This window comes from Caretta caretta, chromosome 8 (assembly GCF_965140235.1).
Source record: "Caretta caretta isolate rCarCar2 chromosome 8, rCarCar1.hap1, whole genome shotgun sequence".
NCBI lineage: Eukaryota > Metazoa > Chordata > Testudines > Cheloniidae > Caretta > Caretta caretta.
In genome coordinates this window covers 87397920-87422227 of record NC_134213.1, presented here as the reverse complement: position 1 = coordinate 87422227, position 24308 = coordinate 87397920, and the positions used below count along the sequence as shown (strand labels likewise).

The 24308-nt window shown below is 39.4% G+C and overlaps 1 protein-coding gene across 3 annotated transcripts in view; it reads right to left on the bottom strand.

The window, feature by feature from the left end:
- The window catches only part of NEGR1 (neuronal growth regulator 1), a 626594-nt gene that overhangs the window by 79452 nt on the left and 522834 nt on the right, over positions 1–24308 (bottom strand). The window contains exon 7 of one of the 3 annotated variants that reach the window (XM_075131735.1): positions 12330–12371. The exons of 1 other annotated variant lie outside the window; for it this stretch is intronic. In XM_075131735.1, coding sequence (XP_074987836.1) covers positions 12330–12371 — 42 coding nt within the window. Of the gene's footprint in view, positions 1–12329; positions 12372–12574; positions 13440–24308 lie in introns of those variants that run through there. One more of the 3 variants, XM_075131734.1, reaches the window with a different exon arrangement.

Here is a 24308-nt window from a genome sequence, read left to right as displayed (position 1 = left end):
TCACAAAAAAAGAAGGCAGGCCTCTCGTCTTCTAGAAGGTAACCCTTTTTATAGAAAAAATCAGGAGCCCTGTTGTACTGATACAAAGAAGATGGAGGTCTTTGCCTGAAGAAGGATTTCAATCTACTTTGCTCTTTCTTCTGCGATGGGGTGTAAAGACCGAGAGACCAAACAGAGTCATTTAGAGAATGAAGTGCTTCATCAATTCTTGAATTAAAAAGGTCATGGCCCTCAAAAGGAAGGTCCTCAATTGTGGCCTGTACCACTTTTGGAATGCCCAATGACTGGAACCATGATGTTCTTTGCACAGTGACCATAATGGCCTTTGAACTCATTGCAGTGTCAGAGGCATCCAATGAGGCTTGTAGAGCTGTCTTCGCCACCAACTGGCCTTCTTTAACCACTGACTTCAATTTGTCTCTAGTCTTCTGAGAAGAAGTTTTTCAGTTTACTTAAAAACTTTCCCCATTGAATAAAATTGTACTTAGCCAAGAAAGCCTGTTAGTTGGCTACATGAATCTTCAAACTAGTAAACTTTTCTTCCTATAAGATGTGTCTTCTTGGGCGCCTTGTCTCTGGGTGTAGAGTAGGGGACCCAGGCAGCTTAAACTTTTTGTGAGCTGTTGTAACAATCAAAGACAGAGGGATTGGGTGGGTAAAAATGTATTTGAATGTCCTTTAGGAGGAAACTGGTTCAGCAATCTGCTCTCTTAGATGTGGCAGAGATAGATGATGGGGTCTGCAACAGATTTTTGGCAGGGTCAAGAATGTTCTCTTTAACAGTCATGGCTGAATGACCTTGGATACCAGGTGCAAAATGTCAAATAATTTATAAGACATCTTCTGGACATTCTCTAGGGTGAGTCTCAAAGAAAGAAAAGTCTTTTTTTAAAAAAAATAAAGCCAACCAGCTTAAATTAAGATTTATCAAAACCCACATTAATACTAATCAAACTAACCAGCTATAAACCCTAAACTATCTAAGAGCTACATGAAAGTAAGAGGACACTGTGAGTTCTGACTCACTACCATGGGCAGTGAGCAGGAACTGCATGGCAGTTGGATTGGTTCTGCCCTTATTACCCTTCTTGTAGGAAGCATGAGGGTGCACAGAGCACATGTGCATATGCCCCAGTGGACATTGCTGGCTAACAGGTTCTAGGCTTGCATGCATGGGATGCACACACCTACAGTGGGATCGGTGTGAAAAATGCTTGAAGAAGAACCTTTCGTCCTTTGGTTCCCCCATTTGTTTGCTTTTTATAATATTATTTCCCTTTCTCACAGGGACTGAGGGGATGGTTAATTATTTTAGCTTTGTAAAGTACTATGTAAATACTACAGCCCCCCTGAACCAAATGGCTGGTTAGCTAGCAGCCCCCAGATCCCTAGGTTATTTGTAGAATTGTCCTCCAAAACATGTTTTATAATTATAGAAGTGCACAGATTCTATCATAAGTAGATGGTTTTCCCTTCTCCTGAAGCAGAAGACTGAGTGGAGCAAGAGGACTTCCTCCACATTTTTGTACAGTTTCAGGGTCTGTCTACAGTGGAATTGGAAATGTAATTGCCAGCTCGAGTAGACATACCCACACTTGAGCTCTGCTCAAGCTAGTGCACTAAAAACAGAAGTGTAGCTGTGGCAGTGCAAGCAGCAGAAGAGGGTAGTTACTTAGGGTCTTAGACCCTCCTGCCCCTTGTGCAGCCTGGCCACACTTCTATTTTTAGTGTGCTATCTTGATCAAATTACACCTCCCCATTTCAGTGTAGATATACCTTCAGTCAGTTAAATTTGGAGATGCTCTGAGGAATAATTTCATTAGTCCTACCAAAAATCCTGTGTATATTGATATGACCACGGTGGATGGGAGTTGGTTATGTTGGGGATGGAGGACCTGAAAAATAGCTTTGTCAGTCTACCCCAGCCACCTGAGTCTGACTCTGAGATCATTGAAACGTTTCTGCATACAGACATTTGAACCACGCTTTTCCATGAAAACGTTCTGTAAAACAATATATAATCTTCTGGTTTTGTTGAATTAATTTTAGAAAGTTTTCATAAATTAAACCAGAAGCATGACTGCATAAAATAGAGCCTGACTGACTTCAACTGGGAAAAGCTAGTAAATTGAACATCAAAACTGACCCATATTTAACTCTGCTCATTGTATATAAGTGGAAAAGAATCTCAACATTATGAAAGAACCACTTCAGATCATGCATATGTTAATGTAAGGACTTGACGGTAAAACATCAATTATTGACATGTTGGAATGTAACTCTCTGAAGGCTTAGTTGGATTCTTCATTCCTTAATTTAGATACATTTGACCCAATAGACCTTTGGTTATCTTATGATTGATCTTTTATGTCAAGACTCACTTGAACTCTTCTTCACATGCGAACTCATTGCACGATAGACTCTTATGGGAGTTTTAGAGCAGCATTATCGCAAGAGCCCCCTTTTACTTCATTGAGACACAGATTTCAAAAGGCTTATCATACCAATGATATACTGTTGTGCTTGTGCACTCAGTCATAAGGGCAAAGAGAATTGTTAAACACAGAGAGAGAACTTGGCTTAGCACACATTTCCCATTCTAAGTTAACTTCAAATATTCCTAGAAGTTCCTTTTTACTTGGAAGTAAATTCTCAGTACAACACGAAAAAAGTATTGCATTACTCTCACTAACTTGAATGAGAGTCACATGCTTAAATCCCCATGCATTACAGTGAAAACTTACCTCTGTATTCTCTAATCTTTAGATAATATTCCATTGTTCATGATTAGTTTTTCACTAATGTAGCTTTTCCCTGAGTATCAAACTCTGTTATCATTCAGAATATTTTTATCTGAACTTCTTTAAATTTAAATTTAAAATAAAAAAAGAACACAATACAACATGCAGTTGAATACCAATGACATGTATGTCATTGGTATTCAATGTGCCTGTAATAATTAAATAACAAATAAAACACATAATATCTATTCAAAATTATTGGTTATATATAAAAATGTTAATGAACTCATGAACCATTACTACACCTGGTTGGAGCCTCTGTGGACAGTTGTCCACGGGGGCTGGAGAGAAGGGAAGAAAAATATTTAAGTGATGTCGGAAGGATCCCATGGTTGGAAGACAGAATCCCATTCACTGCTACAGGCTGGGGACCGACTGGCTAAGCAGCAGTTCTTCAGGAAAGGATATGGGGATTACAGTGGATGAGAAGTTGGATATGAGTCAACAGTGTGCCCTTGTTGCCAAGAAGGCTAACGGCTGCATTAGTAGGAGCATTGCCAGCAGATCAAGGGAAGTGATTATTCCTCCTCTATTCAGCACTGGTGAGGCCACATCTGGAGTATTGTGTCCAGTTTTGGGCCCCCCACTACAGAAAGGATGTGGACAAATTGAAGAGAGTCCAGCAGAGGTCAATGAAAATGATTAGGGGGCTGGGGCAAATGACTTATGAGGAGAGGCTGAGGGAACTGGGCTTCTATAGTCTGCAGAAGACAAGAGTGAGTAGGGATTTGATAGCAGCCTTCAACTACCTGAAGAGGGGTTCCAAAGAGGATGGAGCTAGGCTGTTCTCAGTGGTGGCACACGACAGAATAAGGAGTAATGGTCTCAAGTTGCAGTGGGGGAGGTCTAGGCTGGATATTAGGAAATACTATTTCACTAGGAGGGTGGTGAAGCACTGGAATGGGTTACATAGTGTGATGGGGCAAGGCCAGATGGCTATAGAAAAGTAGTGGGAGATAGATATATTAGCTCCAGGCTAAACAAATTCCTGGTACCACGATAAGTGAAATGGAAGCTGCTCCAGGTCAATTAAGACACCTGGGGCCAATTAAGAACTTTCCAGAAGGCAGGGAGAATGCTAGGTTGATTGGGACACCTGAAGCCAATCAGGGGCTGGCTGAAACTAGTTAAAAGCCTCTCAGTCAGCCAGGTGGGTGTGCATGTCAGGAGCTGTGGGAGGAAGTTGCGCTGTTGGAGATGCTGAGTAGTACACACCATATCAGGCACAAGGAAGGAGGTCCTGAGGTAAGGGTGAAGTGGAGCTTGAGGAAGTGAGGGCTGCTGTGGGGGAGGTAGCCCAGGGAATTGTACATGTCATGTGTCTAAAAGGTCAGCTACCATAGCTGATACTATTAGGGTCCCTGGGCTGGAGCCCGGAGTAGAGTGTGGGCCTGGGCTCCCCCCCCGACCTTTGCCACCTGATTAATCACTGAGACTGGGAGACAACAGAGACTGTGCAAGGAAGGATAACTTCTCGTCACCTCCCTCACTGGCTTATGATGAAAATGGCTCAGTAGACTGTGACCCTTGTCTCTAGAGAAAGAAGGGTTACGTGGAGGGTCACAGTGAGCCTCTGAGGCTAGCAAAATCCACCAGGGAACGCGGGACCCATGGAGCCAAGGACAGAGCTTTGTCACAATAGGGAAGTGGTGGAATCTCCATCCTCAGAGGTTTTTAAGGCCTGGCTTGACAAAGCCCTGGCTGGGATGATTTAGTTAGGGTTGGTCCTGCTTTGAACAGGGGGTTGGACTAGATTACCTCCTGATGTCTCTTCCAACTCTAAACTTCTATGATACTTCTATGATTCTATGTCCTATTCTGAGAGGTAATGATGGCCCAGTCCTGCCAGGTGCAGACAACCTGCTAAGATGTGCTGGTGGCCCTGACTGCTTAGCACTTCATCAACTAAAAAGCCTGAAGCTGCTTTGCAAAGCAAATACTTCACATGGATTCTGCACACTTTTTCCGGAAAAACCTTATGGTTAGAACAGTGAAACAACAAATAAAAGGTCCCACATTTGAGTTTCCCAAATCTTTTTGTACGGGTTTATCAAAAGACACAACAGACCAACAGAACAAAATCAACTCGTGTTTAGCTATTTCAGATTTAAGAGTCCCCAGGTCTTTCAATGAGCATGGCCTTGCCTCACTTACTTTCCCAAATCTTTTGCTATAAACAGTTTGCAGAAATCACTCTCCCAGAGCATGTCTCTTCTGATCATGAGTAACATTCATCTTTGAAAGCAACATGATAGTAGACTTCACGCCCACCTTCCAAATAAACCTCCTTTATTTGCAACACTTCTTGTTGTCTAACATGCCCTAGCGGGACTGATGTAGGGAAGAACAAGAACTGATACCTCTCATTCTGTTTCAACTGTTGTGCTGCCTAAATAATTCTGTCTCAGTGACAATCTCACTGTTCTTTTTAGGGGATCCTGGGGATCCTATTTGCCTACGACTTAGGCTGTCTTTTAGTTTCAGTTTCAGGACTTCAGGTAATTAAGTAATTTTCTGTACTATCCATTGGCATCTCCAGAATCCTCATGTTCAGAACCCTTGTTTTAGGCACTCACTGTCACAGTCAGCAGTAATCTACCCCTTCACAAAATGCTAAAATATTAGATTTTATGCTGCATTGTGCCCCCAAATTATTTGCAGTCTAATTTCCATTTCTTCCACTTTGCCGACATCGTCTCCAGATGGTTTTCAAGTATTTTTACCAGACAATCCCATGGTGCTTTGCAATGTACTACCAACTTCATCTGGTAAAGTACTTCCTGTCTCAAATTGGTGGCAGTGTAGGAGACTGAAGAGAATTCAGACTTCAGTCTGTAGATGGCTTAAAAAAAATCCTAATAAAAACATTTGCTTCTGCTTCTTCATTTGAATAACTTTTACTACAGAAGTAAAAAACTAGACAGTGGTATAATGTTGTCAAGTTTCTTTGATCTATTATGAGTTATTCAAAGGGAAGAGAAGAAATTTCAACAGCTAGGTCCTAGAAACCTAAAAACTTGTAGCTATTTCAAAGGCACTGATTAAGTTACATAAAAGTCTTTTTTTCTTCTTTGATAAGACTAAATTTAACATCTTTAATTTCCTCCTAATGCACGATGGTCAACTCAATGGAACTTTACCTTATTCCAAATGTTTATACTCAGCCTGGCTGGAAATACTGTTATGGAACTTTGATACATGTATAAGTGCAGCCATGTTGAATGTTTATGATTTGAAACAGGGTGGATTAATTGTTAACCAATGGGGTGAATCCCAGGTGAGGAATTACACATAATAGTAAACTGTATTTAAAGAATCAAAAAATGTTTAAGAGCCCAGTAAAAACTAGGTAAGGAATGGAAGCATGGAAAAAATCAGAAAGACAATGAAAGGAAGAAGAAAAGGAGTACTTGTGGCACCTTAGAGACTAACCAATTTATTTGAGCATGAGCATGAGCTGTAGCTCACGAAAGCTCATGCTCAAATAAATTGGTTAGTCTCTAAGGTGCCACAAGTACTCCTTTTCTTTTTGCGAATACAGACTAACACGGCTGTTACAATGAAAGGAAGGTTACTTTTTCTTTTAATAAAGAATGTATGATATACCTTTCTGCTGTTAAAGCAATTCAGTAATTATGGAGAACTATCATATGAATTTGGGCCACTTGAGTGAACAGTTCCACATGCGGTGCTAAATTATTTCATTATGTGTGCATCTCTGTATAGTCTGACAGTCAGGTGAAAATGCTTCTCTGCCATATTTGTAAATAAATTACAAACATAGTTTTAACATATTTAAGTGAAACTGATTATAGTTTAACAAGCGATCATGAATAAGTTCACAGAACTGGTTTTGGCTCAAACAGTGATTCCATGAAAAGGTGACAATATTGAAGAATGTATTTGCGATTAATCGTGACCCTTGTTCCTTGTAAAGAAACATTTCATTTGAGGTTTATCTTCTCTCTCTTGATGTTTCCTAGCATTTTAATGCTTTTTTAAAATACAAATGTGGAATAGGATAGTGCTTTCAAATATTTTTGCTGCAATAACGTTGAGTTCCCTCTTGGTCTGTACAGTAGGCAGCTCTTATATTTTTTGTATATTCCTGCTTCTAATTCAATAATCTTTTGCTACTACAGCTATCAATTTACTTTGTCTACACAAGTCCAAAAAAATTTCCAGCTGCAGAAATTGTCAATTACTCATTTTTATATCGCTCCTGAGCCAATTTTCTATAAAACAAGGTATTTTCATCTTCACATCATGAATTCTGTTGGCTAGTCAATAGTTTTTAACATGGAATTCATAATGAATGCTTTGATTAAATTTCAGGATATAATCACCACTTTATATTCTTTCTCTGTAATGATGGCAATATCTCTGAAAACCAGTGACAGCCAGTTAGTTAAACAACCCCTGCCTCTCAAAAATCTACTTTATGTTAGTTGTTTTTCAAATTATGTTTATTAAATCCTTCCCAAAATTGTCTCTGATGTTGCCTGAAATTATACTGTTTATTTAGCACTCTATATTTTGACTAGCATTTTGATCTATGAATAAACAATCTTAATGTAGCAGCAAACTTACAGCATGAAGAAAGTTTTGCCATTGTCTTCAGTAAGAAAAAGACTGGACCTACGTTTTTTAAAATTCATTTGTCATGTAAAGCCTGATAATTTCAGTGTACCATCTCACTAAAAACGTTATGCATAAAACTTGGAGAAGACTGTAAACCTGCTACAGTGTTAATATGATCAAAATGTAGTTAGAAAAGGAATTTCTGTGTTTAATATTTATATTAAGTTTAATATTTAAAATGGTTTTTTGATTGTTCAACCAGTGGTAAAGCAGATGGAAATATGCATACAGTCTTTTGTATTTGCTTTAACATTTATGGGGTCACAAGACTGTTTTTACCGAAATGGCGACCAATAAGCTCAGAAATGCCATTTGCAATAAAAAAATACATTAGTTTTTTAAATGCACTGTACAATTTATCATAGTGGAAAACACCCCTTACCTTTTATACCTTCACCCTGCAGGGCTGATCACAGTATAGTTTTCTTTTAATCTTAACACTTGCTACATTTCATAGACCTTATTTTTGTGAATAATGGTGTTAATAATTCAATTTTCCAGTCCTGTTAGTTGAATCAGAAACTGATATGGCAAAGACTTTATAAAATATTAAGTAGACTTCACTACCCTCATTCTGAAAAAAAAGAATGGATGTTTCTTATGTTAATCTAGGTTTCAGAGTAGCAGCTGTGTTAGTCTGCATTCGCAAAAAGAAAAGGAGTACTTGTGGCACCTTAGACACTAACAAATTTATTTGAGCATAAGCTTTTGTGAGCTACAGCCCACTTCATTGGATGCGCAAGTACTCCTTTTCTTTTTATGTTAATCTATTAATCTTTAATTTCTACCAAAATCTTTATTCTGGTCATTTCCCCCCATAAACAAAGTCCTCAGCAACAGTACTATCCTCGTCCACGTTGTTGTCCTCCTCTGTTGAGAGTGAGGCATGCTAGGGGCTCAGATCTTGGCTGCCCTGGAAAACTTTTAATTGACTTTGAAATTACATGATATTATAGTAATAGTAACAGAATACCCTAGATATTTAACATATTCAGAATAGAAAAGTGTAAGTAATACATAGGAACTTTGTCTAGTTATGCAAGGCAAATTTAGAACAATTCAACTGCTATGTTGATTTCAGTAGGACTAACTTTCATGAGGAAGGATTATGACTGAACTGAACCCTTATTCTTTGATTTTGTTGCAACTTTTAAATCTGTACTGTCAACAGATCAACTCTCTCTTACGTTTTTCATTTTGCAAATGTATTTTAAACTCATCTTTGAAATTATTTAAAGTTCGAATATATCATACATATATGATATTTATATCTATTCATTATCTTTTGCTTCTCTTAATTTTCTTCTCTTTGGCTTTAAAGGTGTGCCATTCCTATTTTGCAGACTGTACCTCAAACAAATGCCTTTTGTTTATTTTTAGCTCCCTTTTTACATCCCTGCTTAACCACAGTGATCTCTTGTATCCAATTTCAGTATTAAGAGAAATATATCACATTGGGATGCTGGTCTCTCACTTCATTAGTTTCTAAACTATATATTTTTGTCTGTAGTAGATTTTCCCATTTACTAAGAATTCCATAAAAAAGTCTTTGTGACCTTTTATGTTAATTCAAAGTCAGCTTTCCTAAACTAGACATGTCTGTGATCCTTGCTGCAGTACTTACCCTCATAAGTCTTTCAAACTGAATAATATTAGATGCCATCTAACTTTAACCATATAATATTTATCATTCTTGCCTCATTTCCTTGAATTAGGTCCAGAATAGCAACAGACCATGTAGACTGTTCAACACACTGTATAACAAAGCAATTCTGCAATACATATAGAAAGAATAATTCAGTGTGAAGTTTGTGCACAGTTGACATGCTATTCAATATCTGAGTTATATCAAAGTTCTGGACTCCTTAAAGGCTTCTGTTATCCATAAAAACATTTCTCGATCTACCTATATTTCACTCTGTAGAGGTCTATTAACAACAGTGAAAAATTGCCTGACTAGCTTGGTTTAACTTCAGTAGAACCTGTGTCTGTTCTTTGCAGGTCAAGTTCATCCTTCCCTTTCACCCCTGTCTCGGCTTTATTTTGTCTTTCCTTTTTATGAGAGCCATATTATGGTCTTAAATAAATCCACATTACTGATCTTTCTTGATAGTTTAGTTGAAATGCTTTGGATTGTCGGTGTAGGAGGTCCTGGGGTGGATAAAGGCAGCACAGTTTCTTGAGGGAAGGAAGATACAAATGGTAGCATGGACGTGCAGCCCCTCTGTGAAACTGGAGCCTCTGTATCTGTGGACTTTGGAAAGTACACTCCTTTACAGTCTGCCCAGCCTCTATCTTAATAGAGCCTTCTCAAGGTTAACCTTGGAGCTTGATGGGAAGGTTCAATATGCTTCTTAGTTTTTCTTTTGTACCTCCTCCTTATTGACTTCTACATCATTAGCCAGTGAACACTTTACTTTGGGTTATATTGTACTCTCCTTTAGTAAATCCTGTGGGGGAGGGGAAGGAGAAAGCCCATGAGTCACCTTGTGGATTTATCGGTGACTATTACCCTGATGGAAAAAGGAGATAGGGCAGGGGTGGGAAAACTTTTTGGCCCGAGGGCCACATCTGGGAAAAGAAATTGTATGGCGGGCCATGAATGCTCAGAAAATTGGGTTGGAGTGCGGAAGGGAGTGAGGGCTCTGGCTGGGGCGGGTGGGCTCCAGGATGAGGAGTTTGAGGTGTAGGAGGGTGCTCTGATCTGGGACCGAGGGGTTCTGAGGGTGGGAGGGGGATCAGGGCTTGGGCAGAGGGTTGGGGTGCGGGAAGGGGTGCAGGCTCCGGTTGAGGGTGTGGGCTCTAGGGTGGGGCTGGGGATGAAGGGTTTGGAGTGCAGGAAGGTTCTCCGGGCTGGGATTGAGGGATTTTGAGGGTGGGACGGGGATCAGGGCTGGGGCAGGGGGTTAGGGCTTGGGGAGAGGCTCAGGGGTGCAAGCTCCGGCCAGCGCTTGCCTCAAGCGGCTCCTGGAAGCAGCGGCATGTCCCTTCTCTGGTTCCTACGCGAAGCCGCGGCCAGGCAGCTCTGCATGTTGCCCTGTCCACAGACACCGCCCCTGCTGCTCCCATTGGAGTGAACGCGGGGGCCATTGGAGCATGTAGGAGCCAGAGGGGGCCCATGCCGTGGCTTCCGGGAGCCATGTGGAGCGGTGCCCAACCCTGGTCCTCGGCTAGAGCGCCGGAGTGGGGCAAGCCCCTGACCCCACTCCCCTGCGGGAGCTCAAAGGCCAGCTTAAAATGGCTGGTGGGCCAGATTTGGCCCATGGGCCGTAGTTTGCCCACCCCTGAGATAGGGCCACAGAGGATGCAATGGGTTGGTCTCCAGTCCCTTTAGGGAAAGGAGCCAGGCTACATTGACTCCACCCCCCATTTCTGCTCCTGTAGAGGATTAACTGAGGGTTAAATTTTACTTTTGTTTTTTTCTTTACCATGTCTCACAGCAGAGAGAAGAATAGAGGCCCAAATCCTGCTTCTCTCAGGAAAAGTTTTGTGCCAATTTTTTCCCTTTTTCCCCGGAAGCATCTGACTCTCCTTCAGATACTTTTGCTAAGAAACAGTACATGTTTGTGAAACGCAGCTCGGTATATTAACTGCTTTCAGTTTCCTCCTAAAAGCCACATTTGACTACACTGCAGATTAGTAATCTGATAACATAAAAAACTCTTAGTATATTATAATAACCATTTTCTTAAAAAATAATTGTGTGAAAGGAGTTTTCTTTTCACACATCATATGTGTGGGGTCAGTTTTTCTGACCAGTTGAGAAAATATGGTTTTATAAAAATCCTTAAATTTAACTGTGCAAAAGACAACCAGTGTTATATGCAAAAATGGAACCAAAATTTGTATAGCTGTTGATCCAGATTGTGCCTCCTAGGTTTCTGTTTGGAGGGACCTCTCAGCTTGCAGATCTCACTCCTTGTGTGTAAAAGGAGATTTAGCCACCTTTGTGCCACCCATGGTACCATCATCAGACCCTGTGGAGAATTCTTTACATGGACTGGGGGAAGAAAGTTCAACCGGGAAGGTCTGGAAGGGGACACATCATTTCCCCCTGCCCTGTCCCTGTGGACATTAGTAAAAAAAATAAATACAGACAGGGACTATATTATCTTTTCTACAGAGTTCCTCCTTCCACTGCATTATGGGGACACTCATGGCTGAGGCAGTCCCTGTTAGAGTGATTCCAATGGAGACACATTGTTAGGGAACCAATAATGGGAAATCTCCCAGGGGTCAAGGCCTCTGTATGGATAATCCTCACCTCTCACAGATCATGGGGGCCAAGTGTAGGGCCAGGCTCTGCAACCTTTTTTACATGGAGGCAAACTCCACCTCCTTCAACAAGACGACTTCTATGAGGAGAACCTGACTTCCCTGAGATCCTTCTCTTGAGTTTTTCAGAAGTAGTGATGACCTGGAATGTTTCTTTCAGAAAAGCTAAATACATTCCTTCATTTTGTTAGATATTACAGAAAAAAGATTTACAAAAGCCAAAGCAAATGCCTTGTTTATAGTAACACAAACCAACCATCAGTTTTCTACAGCTAACACTACAAAGAGTACTAAAAGTAAAGGCAATGCACAACTAAGTCCCCTTGTATGCATTACTGCATAATCTTTGGACAGAGAGAGAGGGGAGGCAGGAGAGATACAAACCAGAACAGTTTTCTCAAAGAAAGAAACTAATAAAAGAGCAGAGTATACAGCTCAAGGAAGGACAGACCAATGAATACACAAAGACAGGAAAGAGACAATCCAGCAGTACCAGAAACAATACTGCCCAATATCAATTCAACTTATTGATATGACAATGTAAAAGTCATGATTTCTGAAGAGAGAGAGAGAGTACCCAAACATACGTTGTGAATGTATGTGGATACTGACCTGGGCTTGAGACAGGACTAGAGGTAGTAGGCTCAATAATTTCTACAAAAAGGGAAAAGGAAAAAAAAAGAACATTTGGATATTAATTACACATGGAACACAGATACAAAATGAGACAATAAACAGTCATGCAAGAGACACCCATAAGACCTTTTATTGAAAGATTCAACTGACCACCAGAGATTCTGTGAAAAACATGCAATAAATCAAACCTATGTCATGAGATTCACATCACTGTCTTTCTTTTTAGAACTATTTTATTCATGCATCACCAATACACAGTACACAGGATACCACATTCCAATTTGCAAATTTCCATTCTGCCAGCTTTCTAAACCTACCATTAAAGTTTTCAAGCCAAAATTCACAAGGAATTCTTCTTGTGAAATACTGAAACCTGTGTACAAAAAGGCTTTCTTTCACACTAAGTATTTTTGCAAACATAAGCAGTGACAAAGACTGTGAACATAAGAAATATGATTAAGACAATTCTGGCATTTTCTTAGGTGAACTTGAGGAAATAATTGTTTATTATCCTCTGTTTAAACTGTTTCTAGAAAACATACATTGAAAACACCAATATCAAACCACATTTTGAAGAAGTTTAATTTACTTGGTGCAATACAAGGAATAGTAAAAAGAAGCTATATACAATTCCAAAATTCTCCACACGTAGTATAACAAATCATTAACTTTGTGACATCTCACTATCTCGCAATGGTAGTACTTTATACTCCACTTTTTCCATTTCTTTTATTGGATTTAATAGTGCTACACAAACCAAACATACCAATCTTAATAAATATTGCACAGGTGCAAATAACTAGTAACATTTCCAAGCGGCAACTTAATGCTCTTAATTAAAAAAGATTTAACAGTAGCATTACCTAAATCCAAAGGATCCTGGGCCATACAATGAAAATACCATGAAAACATAATGCAACTGCTGAAAAAATATGAAATAACTAGTAAGACAACAGTAGACATGCAAATCATAGCAAAAGAACTTCACTCTGTCGTCTCCATTTCAATTTTCCATATTAGCTGCCATATTCGATTTAATGCTGTGAGTGTAAGATTTATTCAAAATGAAACAACACCCAACATTTGCTGAAAGAGAGACATTTAATTATAAATATGGTTTCTTTAAGAAGTGCTGCTTCATTTAAAACAACAAAATGTATTTTAAAATCATGCATTATTTTGAATGCAAGTTAATAGTGTTACAGGTCCTTAAAATGTATCAAATGACAACTCAATCATCACATGAATTTATTGTGATATTTAAAATAAATCTGTTCTGAATTGGCACTTCCATGACACTGTACATATTATTTTATTAATATATGCAGGAATTCACAACTGCACTGTATTAACTTTACAATTCATTTTGAAAACTAAAACCCATGCAGTGTGAAAGGCTGACATTTTGTGCCATACACAGTGGTTTATATGAATGGATCTGAAGCTTCAGTTTCCTACATATTGCTTAGAGATGGTTTACACGATTACCCACATTTATCAGTTCAGCTGGTGGAGGAAACCCACCTGATATCTGAGACAGCTTTAAATCACTTCAGGGATGGGTAAACCATAACTGCTTTGTGGCATGATGGGTACAACTCACCCTAATGCAGGATCTGTAAAGATTCTCTGCACCTTTTAATCCCCATGAACCCTCAGAACTGGGGTGAATTTCACCCTCTGAGAGTGGAGCTGCCTTCGTCTCCAAGGCCCCAGTAGAACAAAACATGGAAACCCATGTGTAACGTTATATATGTGAATATTAGAGGTTAGTGGGACTATGCCTAAAGTCATACACATACATAAGTGCGCTGCTGAACCAGAGCACAAGTGAGCTCTTACCAGGGGATCTGCCTGGGAAGAGCATTCAAGAAAGATGGGAAGGCCCTTGAATGTTTGCAGTGCAGTGTTCTGCTAAGATCTGTTAGGTAGTTCTGGGTTGAAAACAAGTTCTGTTATTTTGGGACATCCATAGTACAGGTATATACACCCCAAGGAACCAATCCCAAAACCTTTCTAGCCAAATGGATCAGTCTGGAAGGAATGAATGAAAATCATCCTCGTTCTATAGAACATGGACTCAGAATCTACTTAATCATTATGAGGATGGCAAGCTCCAGCCCCAGGCTTTAACACTTATGATCCTGGAGACTTAGAATGTCTTGCAGGAAGGGAGACTCCTTTCTTTCTCAAACTCACTGTTACTTATTCAATGGAAATTCCCTGGTGGGGTAGGAAATTTCTTGCAGGACAGGTGACATTCTAAGGCTACAGCCCTGTACACTCTTGTTGCCTGCTCGTTTCAGTAAGTCTGATGCAAATTCAATATAGAAAAAAATAATTTCAGTGGATTCTTCTGGGACCAGAATTGGTGTCCTGCAAATGAAGGTTTCTGCTTAAATGAGTGCTATACACACACACTTTCCCCCAATATATTCTACAGATACATCACTTATTAAAACCAAATTATATGACCCTAAAGAAATAATGCTCTCTCGGTGAGGTACCTGTTCTGTTAACTAAACTGACTGACCAGCAATGTCTGACCTTTAAAAAAACAGGGGCTTTATTATGTTGATGTGAATTGGGAAGTTATTCAATTGTCTTGGTAACCTATTTGTAGGGCCCTACCAAATTCATGGCCATTAAAAACTCGTCACAAACCGTGAAATCTGGTTTCCCCCTGTGAAATCTGTTTTTTTTTTTGCGGTGTGCTTTCACCCTGTACTATATAGATTTCACAGGGGAGACCAGTGTTTCTCAAATTGGGGGTCCTGACCCAAAAGGGAGTTGAAGGGGGGGGTCACAAGGTTATTTTAGCCGCGTGTGGTATTGCCACCCTTTCTTCTGCTCTGCCTTCAGATCTGGGCAACCGGAAAGTGGCGGCTGCTGACTGAAGGCCCAGCTCTGCCGGCAGCAGAGCAGAAGTAAGGGTGGCAATACCATACGCTGCCACCCTTACTTCTGTGCTGCTGCTGGAGGCGGCTCTGCCTTCAGAGCGGGGCTCCCGGACAGCAGCCGCTGCTCTCCCGCTGCCCAGCTCTGAAGGCAGAGCCACCACCAATAACAGTGTAGCAGTACTGCAACCCCCCTTACAATAACCTTACAACCCTTGCAAGGTTTTGGGAAGTATTTTTGGGGGAAAGACGTTTCCAAACAGCTCTTCCCCAGTAACCAGTATTTGTTTGGTGGTGGTAGCGGCCAATCCAAGAACAAAGGGTGGAATATTTTGTACCTTGGGGAAGTTTTGACCTAAGCTGGTAAAGATAAGCTTAGGAGGTTTTTCATGCAGGTCCCCACATCTGTACCCTAGAGTTCAGAGTAGGGGAGGAACCTTGACAGACCCCTACAATTGCAACACCATGAAATATCAGATTTAAAAAGCTGAAATCGTGAAATTTATTATTTTTAAAATTCTGTGGCTGTGAAATTAACCAAAATGAACCAGGAATTTGGTAGGACCCTATCTATTTGCAGACTCTAAAACAATCTGCTTACAACACCAGCTCTGCCTTCTTAGATGAGTGACAGTATATGGCCTCACTGACAAGCAATGTATGCCTCATTTTGTGGAGAATCAGTGAGAGTCTGTGAAGGTTAGTGGCTGAATATATCATAGAGCAGCATTGCATTGTTGTTAGGGATGGACTAAGTGGAAGGAACATTTTAATAGTGCATAGAACGGGGGTGAAGAAAAGTTGTCTGAAAGGAGTGAAGTGTCTTGTGAAAAAAGCTTGTATTCATATAGAGCAACTAGCAGAGGAAAAAGGAAATTAGATTAAAATTAGGTATCCCTGAAAACCAAGTGTACTGTAGGAAGGAACTATTGATAAGCATACTTCAAATGCTATCTATTAATTTTTGGTTTACTATTTTTGATCATTTGATTTGGTGGATATCAGCCCTTGCCATGTCTATATGCTTTGGAAAATCATATCTGGTTTCCCAGGTGTTATTGTTCTCTTCATTTCAATAGCATTATACAGTGGTGATATGAGTCATCTTCCTGGTTGTCCTGAGATAACATGATCTTGTTCTTATGATATTGTAGGAGTTAATCCTTCTTATTGCTGTGGTTTCCTATAGAAGTCCTGGGTTCCATTTACTGCAGACTAGTAGCAAAGTTATCTTTGCTACTGTCAGCAAGGTAACTCATGTTTTACTGTAATTTGCCATTAAAAAGAAAACCACCATTTCCACCACATCAATATTAATAAGGATTTTATTACTGTTGGGCCAAGTTCTGTAGTCGTGACTCAGGGCCAGATTCTCCCATCTTTACTGAAGTTTAGTAGTACCTCACTTTGAAAGTAGTCCCATTCAGTACAATTACTTGCTGAGCAAAGTACTACTCAGCATCAGAAAGGAGGCAGAATCTGGCTGTAACTCCTTGGACAAAACTCCCATTGACTTTACACATTACTAGAATCATAGATCAAGCTATTTGGGGCTGGAATATCTTCCCCAGCTTCAAGTACCAAAACTGTTTTTTGGACATGTTTATTCATGAAGCAGTTCACCTCTTTAGAGAGAAAATAAAAACAGCTGGTTTCCTCATGAACACACTGGGGTATTTTATTAAAAATAAAAACACATTAAAGATTCATTAGTAACATTCTGCTTTTTTTTAGCATTTATTTTCCATTTCCTTTGGGCCCAAGTCTAGAATTCTTACAATATCAAGGTCTCACATATATCACAGATATTGAGGGACAGTTCTGCTAGCCATATTTTACACTGGCATATGATATGCAACTGAAAAATACATAAAAACATGACATTTTTTACTTCTATGACTTCAATGGGAATTTTTGCCTATGAGCATTGGGTCATAAAGAAGTAGAACAGTTGAGCTGTTCACACCTCCTTTCAGAATTTTGACATTTATAAATTTGGTCTAACGTGAACTTTTGCATCCATGAAACCTGCACCTCACTCTCAAAGGAGAACATAACTGTGGTGTTGTACCTCTCAGCCCAGACTTAAAGAAAAATGAATTTTCTATGGGATCATGCTTCCTAGTGGTAGCATTCTGAGTCCCATCTTGCTTCTGGGGGGAGACCACTAAATCTCTAGTTGACTAATAATTTATATAGTTTTAACAATAACATGTTGAGAAAGTTCATAGAATCAGAGTTAAGGCCAGAAGTGACCACCAGATCATCGAGTCGGAGCTCCTGTGTATCACAGGCCACCACATCACTCGCACACTAAACCCAACAAATAACATTCCCATTAAAACGTTACTAATGATGCACTAATGAGTTTTTATTTTTATTAAAATAGCCCAGTGTGTTCATGAGGAAACCAGCTGTTTTGTTTTTCTCTCTGAAGATCCAAACAGCATCATGAATAAACAACATATCCAAAATGTTTTGGAAAAGGATAAGGTTTAAGACAGGGTGAAATATTCTAACCTAAACACCTCTGATCTAGACTCTTAATTCTGTGTAAACATAACAAAAAAATCAAGCCATAAAGCATAACAAGTGAATTCCTGAGAGATTAATGAATGCGTCTTTGAAATATGAGGCCAACTATGTGACGTTAACGTTAACTATCAGGCTTCTTATTGTGCCCTAAGTGTGATCCCACGCATTTATTTCAGGTGTGCAACAGCTGCCATGTGGCTCCGCAAAAGCTACTGTAAGTCCCAAGTTGTTGTAATGGATTCTGGGAGTGTATGTAGAAGCACATCTTAGGCATCCTGGAACTGAAACAGCAAAACCCAGCACAGGCTTTTCTGGAGAGCACAGCCCAAGGCACGTACAGCCACAGTCTAAAACACATCGGTAAAATCCGATAAAGCAAGACAGAGTAATTTCTTTGAAAGCGTGCATATATGTCTTTTAAGGTTCATCTTGCTTTAAATATACCTCAGCAATGACAGTATGAATGGGTGATGATCATCAAGGTGCTTCCAGGAGCCATGTGACTGTGGAAAATGGACGCATGAAGATCAGTATTTCTGAATAAGCACATCTTGAATGAGAGTTCCTCTCACTTTAAAGGTTCTGCCATAAATTGCAGACCTACAGAGCTGCTGAGCAAGCTGGAATACCCTAACTGAAGTTTGTGGAAATATGTAAGTAGCAAGATCAGTGTATTTTATAGCTGTTTAATTTGTGCTGATCTATAGCCATTTTTGCATTTCTGCAGGATTGAGTCCACAGTGAAGACATTTTCCCCTAAAATAAGTTCATTATAAGCAGATGTTTACTATAGCTGGAACTGAAATTTACACAATGTGATACAAAAAGAAAAGGAGTACTTGTGGCACCTTAGAGACTAACAAATTTATTTGAACATAAGCTTTCATGAGCTCACATCTGATGAAGTGAGCTGTAGCTCATGAAAGCTTATGCCACCCCCATGCCAGATTGGGCTACAACAGGCCACAGCAGCTGCACAAGGCAGCAGCCAATCAGGGAGGGCCTGTTAGAGAGCCAATCAGGGCCAGTGTTACAGCCAATCAGGGATAGGCTAGGCACTATATAAAGGCTGCCCAGAAAGGGAGCAGGCAGTCTCTCTCAGACCTTCAAGGGAGAAGGTCTGTCTCCTGAGTGAAGGAGACTGGCACCCAGGACAGTGCAGCGCAGGCTTGGGAGAGCTGAGGAGAGCTCCAGCCCAATACCTGCCAGGCTGCAGGCCCTGATAGAAGGGCCCGCAAGCGGGCTGAAGGGGAAGCAGCCCAGGGAGGAGAGGTGAACAAAGGGAGCGAAGGAGGGCAGGGATGCTGCTGCCAGAGGGTCCCTGGGCCGAGAGCCAGAGTAGAGGGTGGGCCTGGGTCCCCCCTTCCCCCTTGTACTACACCTGGCCGTTAGGAGTGGCTTTAGCGTACTGTACCCGACCCCTGATAGAAGGGATTAGACTTTGAGGATGTGGTTGGCCACTGCTGCTGGGGTGAAGTGAAAAGACTGCTGTTAACCCCCGCCCTCCCCCCAGAAGGGGGTGAGTGTGGACTTGGGGGCACTGCTGGAGGGCAGCGTCCTGAAGAGGACACTGTGAGCTGGGAGCAACACAAGTCGAGAATCAAATCGAGGGCAAGAGATGGACGGGACATCACCGGCAGAGGGCGCTCTGCATGAACTGAGCTAATTTCCAGGAGTGACCAATAGGAGGCGCTGCGGTGGTGAGTCCCAACCCCATCACATGGACACATGCTGTTAGAACATTTATCCACCATACACTATCATGTATTCCCTAAATGAGTTCTCCAGCTTTTTTCCCCATCTTCAAATCTTATTGATGAAAGAAGAGAGAGAACAATGTAGATCCAAGAAATTTAAGATTTGGGTCATGATCCACCAGGAGAAACTAGAGAAGTCTGACATACAGAGGAGAATCAGCTCAATCTTCCAGCACTACTCAGATTGCTTTCTTGTTTCTCCTTTTTCTTGAAGAGGAAATGCTGGTTCTTTTTCAGTGTTTATTCTGACATAAAAATAAAGCAAAACAGAAGCATAAGAAAAAGTGATTTTTTTTCTGCTTGAACTCCTTGCATATTGTGTAATAATAATGAACATAGAGAACTTTTAATCACACAAGGCCCCATGCACACAACTTATGCTTTCCCTCCTATCCATGTGGTAACTTGCCTTTTAGGCACAGTATTCAGCAATTTTTTTATAACAAACTGGAAATGACATAATACTTACTTTAAGGGACTGGCCTCTTTAGCTCCTGGCACTCATGGTCCACTTGCCTGTTTTCTTCCTCACTGGAAAAATCACCTGTTTCTCAGGACCAGGGAAAAGATGACCAAATGTCTTCGTTGAAGACTTTTCTAAATGCAGTTCTCCTCCAAATGCACCGATCATTTACAACTACATAACTTTAACATCACATTGACAACATACGGAAAAAATATCCTATTCATCCATGAGTATAAAGAAGTTAAGGATATCTTCTGCTAATCGTGGCCTTTAAAAACAAAACAGAAAATACCTTTTTTATATTGAACAATATTAAACAATGAAATACACTCTTCCATATTAAGAATAAAGAATACACAAGAAAGCTTACCATAAGTATCTTTCTACTTGCCAATTTGCATAGTCCCAGCAGGGACAGAGAAAACTGTGCATCCAAAACACATTGATGTGAAAGATTTTACTTTACTGGGATCCATGAATGCAAAGATGGGCTTCAAAGTAATATGTTGTATGTTGTTCATCAGCTGACAATGGTGTTGATAAGGCTATTTCAAACACATTATGCGATTACAATTGTTAAGCAATACCAAAATCATGATGTTCTCTTCTATTTTGTGGATTTTGCATTCAATATTGTTTCAGAAATAAACTAGACTATTAAAAAGGGGCTTTTCAAAAGAAGAGCCCTCAGTAATATAAACAGCTCTTTGAGCCACATGAGGCTTGTATAGCCTACCACAGGTTTGCAAGTCTACATTATCTGCAAGGTTCATAGAACTGACTTTTGTGATTAACTCAAACCTCTGTGATAGAAAAGACAAGTTCTATGTATGGAACTGTAACTAACTGAAAGAACCTCTGGTGTCGGAAGAATCCCTCCAAAAGTGAAAACTTATTTAAAGTCGATTTTCACATAGCAGCAGCTGAAAAAGAATCACCATAGGGAGGTCCAACATTTCTTTAAAAGGAAACACAGCTTTTATAATTCTGGAGTGGGTCCAAAATTAAGCAGCAGTGCACTCGTACCATTGCTGAGATACCAGCTTTTATAATACATAGATAATGTAAAGCACATTATGAAAAAAATGTTTATATGCTATGGTCAAATCAGATTTCCTGGCAAATGAAATGATCCTATACCAGACTGATATGGAACTGTATATGGTTACATTGTGCTTTTTTATTTATTTGCATGTTTGGTTATAGGAATTGTATCCCACTTTCCAAATAAATGTGGTGTAGACAAACTGAAGAACTTATAAATTGTTTTTTAAAGCCTTTAATTTTCAAATACTGTAACTTAAAACCCTCCATTACTGAAACATTTTATTTTGGTCCATGTGTGAAAGGATTAAAATAACAACTGTAACTACTCTGCATATAAAAGCTTGTATTTCTTGAAATGCTGGTTTTGTAATGTGTTATGTGGAAGAGTATAAAACTTAATACCTCTCTCAGGAGAGCCCAGGAATGAAAAGCATACAGTGAATTAGCATTGTCAGGGAAAGATGTTCACTGCATTTGACCTAAGTATAGTTCCAGCATATCCCTGCTCTAGTCTTAACGTTTTGCATTATAGATACTGATCAATGTTCCTCCTACAACAATCTCCGCAGTTATATTAATTTTAGGTTAATATTACATGAAATAGTTTTCACTATGGTAACAGTAAGGGATTGCAACAGTTATGATTAGATATTTATATATAGCATACAGTGACATTTACATGTTCTATATATTTAAGGCATATTATGGAGAAATGCACTCTTTATTATAGGCCAGATTCTTATATCCTTACTGAAACTGAGTAGCACCCTGTTCCATAAGCACTATTTACACTATTAATTGGAAGAACGGTATCTGTATTGGTACTACAAGATTAATTATTCTTCATCTGTTTAGTAAAACATAACAGTCCTATCAAAACATCCATTTTACCTCAATCTGTATCAATGGAATCTGTTCTTGATCCCTAAAGAATGGTTAGGTTTCCCATATTTTACGGTAATAACTTGACAGGTCCAAAATAAAAGTGGCATTAGTGTATAGATATGAGTTGAAAATTAATTGCATAACTATTTTCAATTAAGATCATTGGTACTTAACTACATTAATTTCATTTAATCTCCTTCAATCTGCACCTTATGTTAATGAATAATTTTTTTTAAATAAAAAGGCTCGTTAAGCCAAAGTAAGCCAGGGACTATTTGAATGTGACGGTAAGTGGAAAAACTTACTCAAATATAAGCCTTCCAGATGAAAAGGTTTAAGTAGATTGGTACATGGGAGATGCCCTTAATTAATTCTGTATCGTATAATCATTAATATATTGCAATAACAAGTCAAGCTCTTTTCCAGGTATGAGTTATCACATCTTAGTTGCCAAATAATAGCTTATTTTACTTGAGTGGTTTGTTCTTTTATTACAGTAAGATAAATATTCATATTTCAATTTGTACAAGATGATTAACAATTAATTTAATAGCTATGAGCCTGATACTAGAAAGAATCAAGTAGGTCATTCATTCCATCTTTCTGACCATGAAGAACTATTCACTGCTGTACATTTGCTATTGTCTGTCTGCCCTTAATCACAGCCTATTTTTGTAAAGCTAAGTATATTTTAAATCTTGCCAAATGGTGTTACACAGTATTTTAATGTATGCCTAAAATGATAATTCATTACTTTAATATTTAGGTCTTTAAGACGCTACATTACACACTACGGGTGAAATTTATCCCTCTGCAGAAGTCTAGGACAAGACCTACATACCATTTAAAGCCGCAAGTTATGGATTCAATTCTGTAGCCTTTAGGTTAAACCCTTATGTCTCATCAGGCCCTGTGTCTGAAGGATTAGGTCCAACAGTTGTTAATGTTGCAAATTTTGCTAATCCTTCAATCTGCTATGGATATATGGGTTTTTTTTTGTTTGTTTTTTTAATACTGGATTTCTTCATAGGTTACAGACTGGAAATCACCCTATTTAATGCAGGATGAATTATTTTTCACAGCTTGAAAAGGAAAAAATGGAGTGCAAAAGTCTGTCAAGTGTTCTAAATACTTTTAAATAAGTACATTTCTCGTTAATTCAGTATATTGTAAATGTGGGGTGTTTTTAAATGGAAAGTTATTTTTCCATTGGAACATTCAAAACAATATTTTAAAACATGACAGGATCACACAGTGATATTACTCTATACTACTGACAAAAAAACAAAAAAAAAAAACAGCTACTTCATTTAACTATCCATACCACATTTGTTCATGTTCAAGGCTTTGCCTTTTACAAGATTCTTGGTGTATTTATGGATAGTGACCAAATGAGAAAATTTTAGCACTATGCATAGGGAACTTTTCACAAGTTCACCTTCATATTACAACCTTCTTTTTGAGTGTCCTATAAAAATTTACACCACTAGTTTTTGACCCCATGGTATTTCCTTGCAGTACAGACGGTATAAATCCAACAAAATTCAAGGGTGAAAAAGTGAAGCACATACAAGTTTCAAGCAATGTAAATAAATCTGAAGAGTGAAATCTTTACTCTGCTTTACTATGTAGACTGAAAAATTTAAACTTGACATCTTCCAATTATACATAATCAGATTAAAAATGAAGATAAATATTGTATCACAAATACAGAAAATATGACTCTGCACCTTCTCTCCTCCAGTGTTTGTAATGCAGGATCCTCAGATATCCTCTTCCCGATTCATATATTGCTAGAACATAATGGCTATGGATTTCTGGACAGTCATGCAATGTAACAAAGTGGCTTCATTCAAGATAACCCTTCTCCCTGTCCCCTTTACATAGCCATTATGGAGCTCCCCATTACAAAGTCAGCATTTACCAACAGTTACCACATAAAGAAAAGGAGTACTTGTGGCACCTTAGAGACTAACAAATTTATTTGAGCATAAGCTTTTGTGAGCTACAGCCCACTTCATCGGAGCTGTAGCTCACGAAAGCTCATGCTCAAATAAATTTGTTAGTCTAAGGTGCCCCAAGTACTCCTTTTATTTTTGTGGATACAGCCTACCACAGCTGCTACTCTGAAACCTAAGTTACCACGTAGTGGCATCTGAGGTCTGTGCTCTACTCAACCACCCCTTTTTCTCCAGCACCTTCCCTCTGACTCAGTTCTGTTTCTCTGTTCAACTCCTTCTTCTTCCTTGCCCTAATGCAATTTAGCTGTTTGCTCCAGTCCTATTCAAGCAACCCTGACAGCCACTGTTAGGGTACCAACCCCCCAGTTTCGCCGGGAATCTACCGGAATCACGCTCTATCTCCCGGA